We start from the raw sequence: 13,708 nt of genomic DNA, 5'->3' as shown, positions 1-13,708 counted from the left end.
TTTAATGGGAAATGGTATGATTCTAACATGATAATCTGATATAATTTAACAATATGTTTCACTGCAGTTTGCATGTTAGCCTCCAGGTGATGATAGTATCACTCTTGCTTTTGCCACATGGAGTTTATGATCCCAGCAGTAAGCACTTTTTAAAATGATAGTTTGGTCTACTGATTAAAATGATAAATTTGTAGATTTCAATAAAATTATAACTCTTGGATTTTTAATTTGTGACTCATGGACCTTATGGAATCTATACATGGCTTTTCATGGAGGAGTCTGTGAATTTTTTGAGATGGTGTTTTAGTCAGCCAAAGGGTGCTGATGCAAAATACCAGAAATTGTTGGTTTTCATAGAGGATATTTATTTGGGGTAGGAGCTTACAGATACCAGGCCATAAAGCATAAGTTACTTCCCTCACCAAAGTCTATTTGGAGTAAGATGGCTGCCGATGTCTGCGAGGGTTGAGACTTCCTGTGTTCCTATGTTCCTGGGGCTTGCGTTTCTCTGGGTTCAAGGATCCTTTCTTTCTGGGGCTGGCTTCTCTTTCTTCTGCATGCTGACTTCCTGGGGCTCCAGTTTAAGTCTTCGCCATTAGACTCCAACATTAAAACTCCACCGTCAGAAACCCTCAACTCTGTTCTTTGCCATGCCCCTTGGTGGGTGGGGACTCAACACCCTAATCATCACTCAATCATGCCCAGGTACAGATCAGATTATAAGCATAATCCAATATTTCTTTTTGGAATTCATCAATCATATCAAACTGCTACAGATGGTGTGCAAAATTTTAGGCAAATCTTTTTTTTTTTTTCATGTTTAGGAGAGATTACAGAGCATTATTTAGATAAACAGATAATTTTAGGTATTGATGAATAAAAACTTAGTTAATTTCTTTGCTAAAATAAAACATTAAAAGTAATACAGGTTAGTGTATTTTCTTCTTTAAAAGCATTATCTCCTAATAGTGTCATCAAATGAAAACCTTGAAAAGTACTGATTTTTTTATTGTCCATTTGTCTTTTGCTACATGGCTCATTTGAGCTGGCCTACCTGTATTTTGCTTTTCATGTTTTTATCTGCTTATATGATAATTCTGTTAGTTGGTAGTAAAACAGCTCTAGGCCCATTTCTGTATAATTATTCCTTAAGTTCTTCTCTGATCTAAACAAATGGATTTGATTACCCTTTACTCTTTTCTCCTTCAGAATTTTCATATCTTTCCCCAACCTCAGAGCCACTACCCTTGATACTGTGCTGAATAAAGGAAAGGATAAGATATTCTTTTTCCATTATAATTCATGAAGCATTTAAATATTTAATGTTGGTTTTTTAAAAAAGATTTATTTATTTATTTCTCTCCCCTCCCCGCCCCCCCCCCCCCAGTTGTCTGTTCTCTGTGTCCATTCGCTGCATCTTCTTCTGTGACCACTTCTGTCCTTATCAGCGGCACTGGGAATCTGTGTTTCTTTTTGTTGCATCATCTTGTTGTGTCAGCTCTCCGTGTGTGCGGGTACCATTCTTGGGCAGGTTGCACCTTTTTCACGCTGGGCGGCTCTCTTTATGGGGCACACTCCTTGCACGTGGGGCTCCCCTACATGGGGGACACCCCTGCATGACAGGGCACTCCTTGCGCACATCAGCTTAACAGAATGATCCCAACTCAGAGAACAGCTTTAAAACTGATAACATGGGTGGTGGACTTGGCCCAGGGGTTAGGGCGTCTGCCTACCACGTAGGAGGTCCGCAGTTCAAAACCCATGCCTCCTTGACCTGTGCGGAGCTAGCCCATGTGCAGTGCTGACTTTTTTGTGCAGTACTCTTGACTTTTTTGACTCCTGAAATGCACCATGCATACCATGGTTTTTTGATTCAAAATGAAATCTCCAATTTAACATTGTTCCTTTGGGACCTGTTTGGTTACTATTTCTAGGACTTTGTGGTTAAAACTGGGAGTTAGCTACAACCTTAATTCTTTGTATTGAACCTTTTGTGCTACTTGTCTGCTGCTGTTCTTGACCATGGGCTTGGGTTTTCATGGCTTTGGATTTTCTTTGTTGGTATCTTCTTTATCCATGCTATGACATTTGCCTCATTTCTGAAGTAGCTGACCATGATGGGATAAGCATGTTACTTGGAGTCTCAAGACTTGTTCTGAGACTGTTCAGTTTTCTTATTTGTTAAATGGGGATGGTAGTATCTGCCTCACAAGTTTTTTATAGCCCTAATGAGATGGTATTTGTGAAAGCACCAGATACACATTAGTTGATCATTTAATAGTGAATTAATGAGTCAATGATGTTTTCTCTTTCCTCTTAAAAAATAGTGTTATCTGTGGTTGAATTTAAGCCAAGTATGCTCTTGTTTCATTAATTAACAACATTTTAAAAAGGATTTTCTCATAACTGACCTTCCTGTCACAGGCCTATTAACTAAATTTTAACCAGAAAGTTATTGAAGTTTGAAATTACTATAGTAATGAATGCTTAATCTTATGAAGAATTTAAAGCCTCTTAAGCTAAGATTTATATTTTTTCAATTGAGGAAACTGAGGCAAGAGATCTCAATGACTCATTTTGGAGTCATGGTTGGACAGTTTTTTTCTCTTCTGTACTTTTTCTCTCTGATGGGACTAGAAGTTCAACGAAGGCACCAATGGAGCTCATTATGAACAGTGTTATTTCTTCTATGGCTGATGTCTTAATGAAGTTCTCAAGCTGGATGAGTCTAATGTTTAAACATGTAGTATGTTTCCCAGACAAATGTAATCGTGGTGATAGAATTTTAGAGGCACCATTATAGCTAAGAACATCACTTCTACTGGGGGTGGCTACCTCTTTATTTTTTCCCTACCTGTTATCATTTACCTGTGGTGTCCAAATTAGAATGTTGTAATTTAGATAACTAAAGTAGATACATTAGAACAGAAATCTAGATCCCACTTCATCATCTGTGTTCACACTCAAAATGAATATCAGGTAAATTCTCACATTGCGATGTAACTTTGACAAAGAGAAAAGCAAGGGAGAAAAGAGTGGTTCAAGCTTCATCTCTGTGTTGTGAAACACAGACTGCCTCTGTCGTGACAGATTGGTTGAGAGGTTTTCATTACCCATTTTTGTTGAAGCTTTTCTTTTTTCTATTGCTTTCTTTGAGGTAGGTTTTATTCTTCATTCCCACAACTGAAATGTTTCCCATTTTTGTAGTTATTTCTTATTCAGTCAAATCTTTTGTAGTTTGGCTCTACCTTCTTAATAAAATTGACAAAAAAGATAATAGCTAATAATTATTGAACATTTAGTATATGTAGTGTATACCTAGCACTGCTCTTTAGAAATATTTTCCTGTATTTAATTATAACTGTTCATTCATTCATTCATTTAATAATAAATAAATAAATAAATTTTATTTATGAATTTATCTCTGGGGATTGAACTGGGGACCTTGTACCTGCAAAGCAGGTGCTCAACCACTGAGTCACACCTGCTTCACCGTTATATTTGTTCTTACATGTAATTTTTCCATATTTTGAGGAATTATGCTAAAGCATAGACCAGGCACATTCTAGTTTGTCAGAAATGATACCTCAAGGAAGTCATTGTAAAATTAGGTTTTCTTTTGGGTTCTTAACTATCAAAGAAAAAATGGAAAAACCTGACTTGTTTTTGATAGGTTACTTACACATATCCAAAGTGTGATGATGGACTGTGAATTAGAGAACTGAATACTTGGGAAAGTTTAAATGTTGCAGGTGGACTGTAACCTTTGGACTTGCCTGGATTAGACATCTTCACCACTTATTCCATCTCTTTATAAAGTTCTTTATGTTTTCTTCTTATATATAATAGGTTCCAGATTTGATAACCAAGGGGACACTGGTGACTGAAATTTTCTGTGTTCTATCACTTCTAAGGCAGCTCTCTCTAATTTCACCAGACAGGCTTGAAAACCAGAAGTAATCCAATTCCAAAATTTGCAGCAAATCCTCCAACAGGGAAAAGGTGACGTACTGTGTAATAAATTCCTTTGTTGAAAAAGAGATGTTGCAATACTGGAAACTGAAATACCAAATGTTTCCTTTTAAATTTGGAAAGGCCTTTACTCTTTACTTATCTGTCCCTGTGGACTTCTAACAGGGGATGTGTTGAAAGATTTTTCGGATGCCCACTAGCCGCAGTGAGAGTGAATGGCAGCATTTGTAAGCTGACATACATGCTTCAAAGCCATCATGGATCCTTGAAACATGTGCTGTGCCAGTGACACTGCTTGTGAACTTTTGTTGCTGCTGCTTCTACGGGTTCCCAAGGAACATGGGTTATGGCTCTCCTGTGAGACAACTTCTCTTTTTTTTCCCTCTGGGGGAATCTTTGGATCAGAATTGAGGTTAGAAAGATTTACAAGAAATAAAGTGTCTAGTAAGGGAGAATGATTTGTGAGTTCATGATTTATTCTTAAAAATCCTAATCTCATTTTGAGGTCCTGTGGAAGAATTACATCGTAATCTTTAACCATATGAAAAATTGTCTACTTAAAAAAAAGGACTTTTACATTTTCACTTTGAATAATTTGGCTCCTCCTACTAAATGAGACAAAGATTTAAAAAAAGAACTGATCTTGAAATGCAATGAGAATATATTTTAAATGTCTAACAAGTGTTGGTAAATTTTTCTTATTGTGCTTATTGCAAAAACTTTTGTTTGTTTCTTGTCTTTTGGAAGTAAAATAATAATTTGACAATATGATTTTATTGGGCTGTGACATTACACATTTTTAATTGTCCTAATTTGAAGAATGCTTCTATCACGGCAGCTGAAAGAACTAAAGTGTGATGAATGTCAGATGAAATAAAACATAGGGAGCATCTGTTGGTGTTGGCTCTTACCAACTCATGAACACTCAGATAGAGAAGTGAACTGCATGGGACCTAAACAAATTATGGGAGACCCTTTCTAGCCCTTTAATATTTTGCCCTAAGAGAAAACATTGTGAATGCAGAAGTGGGATTGTAACATTGAAGTCAGGTAATAAGCCTGCGGGGGGAAAAAGAGTATTTATTATAGAAGTTGTGGAAAATGAAAGGAATAAATAGCAATAATAGCATGTATAAGCCACATTCCCTGGATAACCACAGTTAAGATTTTTCCTGCCCGATTAAGAGTAATCTTTACCATATTATTTGTTCCTCTCTGATAATGGAAGTTTTACCCAGGTGGTCTTTTGGGCCTATGTGAAGGCTCAGCTTGCTTTGAAGCAGTAGCCTTCAGAATTGCAGATCAAAGGATAAACTGCTTTTGAATTCTCTTCTTGGCTTTCAGTATGACTGTCTAACTAGTTGGGAATCACCTTGTTCTACTAGAAGGAAAATACAGAAAATAGGAAGGAGAGGTACAGGAAAATGATAGAAATGTTTTTCCTCAAAGTGGTTATTTATCCTCGTGGTAGTATTTATTACATGCCTGGGATGTGCCCAGCCCCATGCTAAATGTCTTACATCCATTGTGTTATTTTTTCCTCATAGCAACACCATGAGGTACTTGGTACTCCCATTCCTCATTTTACAGCAGAGGAAATTTAGGTTTAAATAGCCATAAAATCTCCCAGCTGTATTCAAACGTGAGTATGATTGCACAACTGTTTTTATTAATCACTAGCCTACAGGGCCTTTTGCCTTAAGCTAGGGTGTGTTTGTGTATTTGTGTGTTTGTATGTGTGTGTCTGAGAGAGTAAGAAAGATAAGAGAGGAGCAGAGAGGGGAGAGGGTAAAAGGTGAAGGGAAGAGATAGATATGGAGGGAGGGAATGAATGAGAATTAGCATTGAATAAATAAAATACACAGACTGTCTGTAATCCTGTAAGCAAGACCCTGCTGTATGACCCAGAAAGCTCAGATTTCTTCTTTAATAAAGATACAGAACCTCTTTTGTCATGTGGGGTCAGTGTGTTCACTAGAGAAATTTTGGCATTGTTAAAAACAGTAAAATAAGGGAAAAGTAAAGATACTCTCTTTACTCTTCTAGTGTCTTCAGAGTTTTGCTGATTTTTTCTAGATTCTGAACAAACCCACAAACAGTCTTCATGAAGGTGACCTCCCTAAAGTGGTTTTGCATGGGCTCATTTGTTAGATGGATAAAAGGGATCCTTAAATATGTAAGTCTCTGTTTTCCAAGAAATGTAAAGGATTTATTTTAACCAAATTACTCTCATTTATTCAAACAAATTAAAAAGAAATTTGGTTGTTGGAAGCAATTAAATATATCATGGGTTTCCCATAATAGCTCAGTTAAAGATCAAACCAAATGATCTTGTTCATGTATTACTGCTAATGGTATCTGATGAAAACATCTATATGAATTTATCAGTCACTGTAGTTAACTCAACACAGAGTTGCATGTTTGAGCTGGAGGAAGTTGCTAGTAGTTGTCTTCTTATAGTTAAATTTTTCTGAGCTGTTTCATCAGTAAAGATCTCTCTATTGTGGACTTACTGATATTCTACTATGGAACTATTGTGATTAGTAATGATGGAAGAAATTGTAGCATTGATGTGGAGAAAGTGGCCACAGTAGCTGCTGAGGGTAGGGAGAGGGAAGAAGAGATATGATATGGGAGCATTTTTAGGATTTTGAGTTGTCCTGGGTTGTACTGCAGGGACAGATGCTGGACATTGTATGTCCTGCCACAGCCCACTGGGTGGACTGGGGGAGAGTATAAACTACAATGTAAACCACTATCCATGCAGTGCCTCAGTGGTCCAAAATGTATTCACCAAATGCAATGAATGTCCCATGATGATGGAAGAGGTTATTGATGTGGAGGAGTGGGGGGGGGGGGTGGTTATTTGGGGACCTCATTTTTCTTTAATGTAACAAAATAAATAAATAAAGAGGAAAAAGAAAAAAGAATGCATTTGGTCATAATGAAGAAAACCCAATTACAGTAGCTTAAACAGATGATGTTTGTTTGCAACAAGAAGTCAGGGGGTTGGGTGTGGGTAGGAAGGTGGAGTCGACAGGCTGAGATTGGTCAGGCTGCCCAGCAGTCCTGTCTGGTACCCAGTTTGCCCTTTCTCCCAGGTAGGCCTTCATGCTCCTACGTGTCACCCATGGCTACAGGATGGCCGCTGCACATCTCATTTAGCTGTGCAAGTGCAGAAATGGAAAGATGGATTCATTTAAACATTTAGTTTAATAATTCCCTGAATATCCATATGCTCCTTCATACTTCACAGTCCCCTAGGAGTTGCTACCATGTGGCTCTTTCTGACCAGTGGATTGGAGTAGATGTGATATATGTCTCTTTTAGGTTCAAATGGTAAAACGGCTGTGGGTGGCCTCTACCTCTCCAGGAGGGGACTATATCATCCAGGTGGTTCATTTATAGATGGAGCTCTGTCAGCCTAGATTTGTTTCTGAGTGACTGTGTGGAGTAAATCTCCTTAGTGACCCACATTTGACTGATAATATTAATGAGAATTATATTTTTGTTGTGTTAAACCACTGAAATTTGGGGCTTGTTTTGCAGCCTATGTTAACTATTCTGATATATGAGGATAGGCTTTTGCCAGACAAGTTCAGTGAAGTAAGGGAAGCAAGGGGGATTTTAGGAGTAAAGGAATGGATATAATTTGATGAAGCGTGGGAATTTAGTTGAATAAGGAAAGAGGTAAGGACCTAATAGGGTAAGGTATAATGGAAAAGCAGATGAATTAATGGATTGCAGTTTTTGGTGGAGGGAGGAAATGTTGAAGTTGGAGTGCTCAAGGAGATAAACTGAGAAGATGGGAGGGGTGGGAAATTGCAATTGAGCTTATGGAGAAGTTAATATTATGTGTAACATCTTTATTTCCTCTTACTCCAGATGGTAAGTTCTTGGTAGATGATCTACTTCTTTTTCTTTCTGGTTATTTGTTATTATTATTTTTTAACATTTTCTCTTTTTCCTTGGTTCAGAGCTTCACTATGATATTCTTAAGGATGGATTTGTTTTTCTTCCTCTTCTTTGGAACTCTGTATTCATCTTCAGTTTAAGGGTTTACCTATAACTTAAATTCTGGAAAATCCTTGTTCTTTATTATTGTTCCTCTCCCATCCTTTCTCTTCTCTTTCAAGGTACCTGCTAATGTGTTCGACATTCTTATTTTGTGCTCTAGGCTTTTAAACTCCTTATCTTCTATCTCTAGATCATTCTAGATTGGTTTTTAGTTCCCCTCCCCCCCAAAGATCTTCCAGGTCTCTCTCTCTTCAGCTGCATCTTATGTGATGCTTACTACATTCATTGAGTTTTTAACAACACTTGTATTTTTACTTTGAGAAGTTCCATTTGGTTCCTTGAAAAATCTGTACCTCTCCGCCACAACCCTGCTCCATTCCCAGATTGCCCTGATTTTTTTTTTTATCATGCTCTATCTTCCTTTGCATCTTTGTACTATAGTGGCTTTATTATAGAACTAGGTAAACTACAACCCATGGTTTGTTTGGGACCCATATTTGACTCCCAGTCTGTTTTTATATGGCCTGTGAGTAAAGAATAATTTTTAAAATTTTAAACAGTCATTAAAAAAGTAAAAGATGAATATGTGACAAATCATATGTAAATAAGAAAAATATTTACTAACTAACCCTTCCCAGAAAGATTGCTAACTCCTGTTCTATTATCTCTACTTCCTGGTATGATCCTCATGGTTTAATCCTCATGGTTTTTTGTTTTTGTTTTTGTTTTTTGCATCTGATCATTGTCTCTTATGGGTCGTGTGTGTATGTGTGTGTGGTGAGGGGAGGGGAGAGGGCTTTGTAATGTTGTCATTGTGAGTTCATCTGCAATGTGAGTTGTAAAAAGTTAAGGATCCTCAGGAGAGAGGAAATGTATTATAATTCTTAATTCTATAAGTCTTTGGGCCTGGAGTACACTGCAGCAGGAAACATGGTAGGAAAGAGAAAGCTGAGGCTGGGCTAAGGAATGGGATGAACAGGAGATGACCTGGCCATAGAGGCTGGCTTTCAGAGGGCTGTGAGAACTTCCAGAGTTCTTGCTGAGTCTGAGATTCTCTTCTGAATCCCTGAGGTTGGTCTGTAGGATACACAGTCCAGGGCACTGGGATCTGGACTGGCCAGATGATGGTCGAGTGACTTGTCAATAGCCAGGCTATTCTTGTGTGAATGACCAAGCTAGGCAGGCCTTGTACTTGTATGGGTGACCACATCTTTGGGGAAGTCTGTTAATGTGCAGCAGTATATTAACTGTAGGTTTTTACCAAATAGATATTCAATTTAGAGACTTGATTAGATTCAAATGTAATTTTTTTGATAAAGGGCAAGACTGCTTTATAGATTTAATTCCATCTAGAGACACATACTCTCTGATTGTATCTTTTTGTGATATTAGCAGCCATTTATGATTATTGCCTATGTCAGTTATTATGTTATGGGTTACAAATAATTATATTCTAATTCTGTTCACTTCTTCATTTATTAACTAGGATATATCTTTAAAGAAAAATTTCCTTTATGAACACATTGATTACCCTGTTGTATTGTCCCTGTAAGAAAAACAGAGAAATAGTTGATTGTTTCCTTTCATTTATCAGGTTTTAGAATAATGAGTTGGTTCCCTAGCATCCTCCAAAGTTGAGCAATGCATTTTAAAACTTAAGTTATGAATTTGTTATGTGCTTCAGTCTATCAGTTTTCATTCTATTGATGCTAAATAAGTGTGCATTTTTCTAAGTTCTTTTAGAACTTGATATTTATCACTTTTCCTAGGTTTGTGTTTAAGACTTCATTCTATGTGTAATCCATCTTTTTTGCCAAGATCTGAGAACAAATGTACTCTTACTTGCAAGAGTAAGGACAAAAAGAATATAACTAAAGACTTATTTCTAATATTTGTGAATAAAAATAGAACTGTTTGCCTTTGAATCACACTTGAGCTGTATGACATTATCTTCTAAGAACCTTTGGAATTTTGTGGGTAAAACCACAGAAGTCAAACTTTTCTTTGATTTGGAACCTGTAAGAGAATAGACTTTTAGTGCCATGGTTGTTATGTTAGAGATGATAAATGTCAGAAAATCGAAGTCATAATTTTAAGGTTCGTGGTAAAAAAAATCAATCACTGGAAAGTGTAGTCCTGTATGAGAATATAGGAAAAAGTCTCCCTGACACACATTGTGTATTTTTGATGTAATGTTAACTTCATGTGGTTTAGCTCTTTGACTTGAGGCATGTGTACATAACCTTCTGAACACTCATTTGGCTTATAATATGCCAATTTCCTAACAATTATTATTGTCTCAAAGTATAATGTTTCACTGTTCAGCATCAAATATGTGCACAAAGGGAATTAGACTTTAAGTTTCATGAGTTTAGCACAGTATCTCTACATAGTAAGTAAAAAATGGTTTCTTTTCTTTAGTTTTATGTCATTTTTTTCTGATTATAAAAATATTGCAAAAATCTAACAAAATAGGGATCACCCATAATCCTGCCCAAAATTATATAGTAAATTATGTATAGAGATCTTTCTCTAAGTAGATATTCACAAAGTGATATTTTCATCTTGAAGAATGTTTACTCTTTATCAAAAAATATGGTAAGGGTATTTCTGACAAAATATCAGGTGATTTTTAACTTTCTTTTTCAAACTTTTCTAAAGTGAATTTTTGGCAATGAGCATATATTATATATGTATGCATAATATATTCATATGTATATGTTATATGTGTGTAAATTTATATATATGGAGGAGGGAATGGAAAAGAGAGAAGAGAGGAGATGGGAGGAAAGGAAAATTTCTGAAATGAAAGCACCAACATGGTTTAACAATTACAGATCATTTTTCATAGGGAGATTTGTTGTTAGTGTCTAACCACTGTCACATTACATGCTAGCTAAAACAGAACTCTGTATCAAATCAGTTTTAGTGTTGGTTTCAGTTCCACGAGCTTAAGAATTTTTATGTGTTATTTAAAAGAGGTTATTTCATTTAACAATCTTTGTGCATACATTTTTTTTTATTGCTTGGCACCCCTTTCTGCCATTTATCGTGTATATGTGTGTGCGTGTGTGTAGATATGTACATGGTGATTAATGACATGAAAAAAAGTTACATTGTCCATGGTCCTGCCAAGGGAGTTGGAGTGGATCCTGGATGTGCTCTTTCTTTTGCTGTGATCCTTTTGAGCACAGAGTTGAGACATACTTATTTAGTCTCATTAGATGCTTGGATCATTTGATACCCTTTACTTGTTAGGTGAATTAATGGAGGACCTCATTTACTAATAAATAAAACAAAATACGCTTGGCAGGAATAATTTTTAATGGAAATAAAGGAGATTTAAAAATCTTGAGCATTTACTTCTTTAGTTTCTGCCGAAACTGCTAAAATTACTAAAATTATGAGATTGCCCATAGAAATAATTTCAACCATCATGGAATTTTTCTCCAGCATAACCACTTCTTAAGTGATAAGTACAGGTATTTTGATGCTAGTGAGACCAACAGGGTGTTCTTGTGTGAATGAGACACTGGTATTATTAAGTCTATTCTACATCTGTTGCTGTGTGGCGGGCATTGCAGTGGAAAGAGGGTAGAGGAAATTCAGGCTGTCATGGTCTACCTGGAACTCTACCCTGTGTCCAGTTGTTGGGGTGCTGCAGAGAAAAATGGCTGATGACCATAAGGAGTTGTTCACTCACTGGGAGGCTAATGCCAATTGATTGTAACTAAATAAAATGATAAAACAAGGCCTCTTTGGTAGTCACCCAACAATGGAAATGAGAAATTCGTAGGGAATTCCTAGGTAGAAAATTTGAATTAGTATTATGTAAAGCATTCCTATGAAAAAGTTTTCCTTTTATTTTTCTTTGTTTGCCTTTGAGATTGGATAATCGTATATTTCTTTAGGTTCTGCTGAATCTCATTGCTAAAATTACCAGATTACCCATAGAAATCATTCCATCCATCACTAAATTATTCTCCAACCTTACTTCTTAAGTGATGCATAAGGATTTTTTAATGCTAGTAAGACAAGAAGGGCATTTAGTGATGCTTTTTCAATTGTTCTTGTTTTCTTTGGATTTCCAGGATGTGGAGAGCATCTTGTTCGCACCATACTGGCAAGAGAATGTTCACTCGCTTTGCAAGCTGAAGATGCTCACCAAGCTCTATTGGAAACTATGCAAAATAAATTTATTAGTAAGTAAAACGTTAAGAAAATTACATCCTTATAAAAATAGATCGCTTCTTTAAGATGTAAGCTCCACAAGGCAGGTACCACATTTTTATCTCTGGACCTAGCTCCAAAGCCTAGCTTAGAGGAGACCCTCAGTTAATACTCGCTGTGAAAAGAAGTTCCATTACAATATATATAAAAGCATGAAATTTGCTACGTAACTAATCTAATGCCAAAGCTGTGAGAAATTGTCCAGGATTTGAATGATATACAGTAGAATAAAATTCTAGTAAAACAAAGTACAGAGGACAATCTCCTTTACAAGTTTTTTGAAATAAAAGATGACTTAAAATTTTTTTTTTTTAAAGTCTCCTTGTATTGCTGCAGTGCTACCTTGGACAGTTGCTTAGGGCTGAGTAGAAATCCCGCCTGGGCTCCATTTGCAAACCTAATGTGAGGTTGTGTTTACCTGGAAGAGGGGTGCCTTTTTCTAATCTGTTTAAAGTTTTGTATAGCCTAGCAAAGGCCATATATTTAGCTATTTTTTGCATTAAAACAGTTTGACAGTTTGACTTTGTGTGGTTTCCCTATCATTTAAAGCATGTTTATTGAGCTTACCCTCATTCAAGGATGTGAAGTTTTGTAAAATATATAAAGTATAATTTAAAATAAAGTTAGGGTAATAAGCCACGAACAAATAAAATAATTAATGAGAAAGTATCACAATGTTAAGCTGGGAGATATCCCAACCAGAGATTTAAGGCAGGATGTAATCAGATACTAATTAGGTGTTGAAGACAGTACAGACAAATTGGTCAGTGAAAGAAGAGATAACTCCAAATAACTCATGGACAAGGGTGGAGAGGGATATCTTAGAAATAGCCCCAGAAACACCTGGGATGATTGAGAAAGGAGGAGGAAGGGAGGAGATGAATAATGACATGAACGTCGGCTTAGGCTTGGCAAAGTCTGGAGACCTGCATGCATCTTACCTGGAGGAGAGTATTCCTGATATGGAATGGGGCTGGATGGGCCAGGTGAGGCAAGGTCACAGAGAACCTTAAATCTTGGTGTAGGAGTTCATGTTTGCTCTATAGAAAGGATAAAACCCTTATGAATTCTTGAGTTGACAAAAATTGGGGGAGGGGAGGGTTTATAGAGTAGATCTAAGATTGTCTAAGACCATCACTATAGAAGAGAACTATTATGGACTGGGAATGGTTTGGGGAATGGAGCAGAAATGAAGAGTTTTTGAGGGAAGTGTCCTCTGTCATGAGTATTGATGGGGTATGATTCAGTGGAGTAAAATACAATATTGATGGACTTAGGTTTTGATACTAGGAGGATGTAGCACTCCAAGTCTAATAAGGAGATAAAAAACATACAGCAAGTGAAATGGGAGATTTAATATGAAGAATTATTAACTATGATTAAAAAAAGTATAAGATGTAAGGAAACTCTGCATGGTACCCCAGGGCTGAGAGAGAGTGTCCAAGAATGGAAGAACTCAGAAGGGGCTCTGACCTCACTGGAGTAGGTG

The 13,708-nt window shown here is 36.6% G+C and overlaps 1 protein-coding gene across 2 annotated transcripts in view; it reads left to right on the top strand.

The window, feature by feature from the left end:
• TASP1 (taspase 1) overlaps positions 1-13,708 on the top strand; it is a 274,012-nt gene that overhangs the window by 156,967 nt on the left and 103,337 nt on the right. For both annotated transcript variants that reach the window (XR_011647284.1, XM_004475274.4), the window contains exon 11: positions 12,081-12,191. Coding sequence is in view for 1 of the 2 variants with exons in the window: in XM_004475274.4 (XP_004475331.1) it covers positions 12,081-12,191 (111 nt within the window). In the remaining variant the exon portion in view is untranslated. The remainder of the gene's footprint in view (positions 1-12,080; positions 12,192-13,708) is intronic.

Source organism: Dasypus novemcinctus, chromosome 24 (genome assembly GCF_030445035.2).
Source record: "Dasypus novemcinctus isolate mDasNov1 chromosome 24, mDasNov1.1.hap2, whole genome shotgun sequence".
Lineage (NCBI taxonomy): Eukaryota > Metazoa > Chordata > Mammalia > Cingulata > Dasypodidae > Dasypus > Dasypus novemcinctus.
The sequence above is the reverse complement of the archived record's forward strand: the minus strand, read 5'-3'. Positions and strand labels throughout refer to the sequence as shown.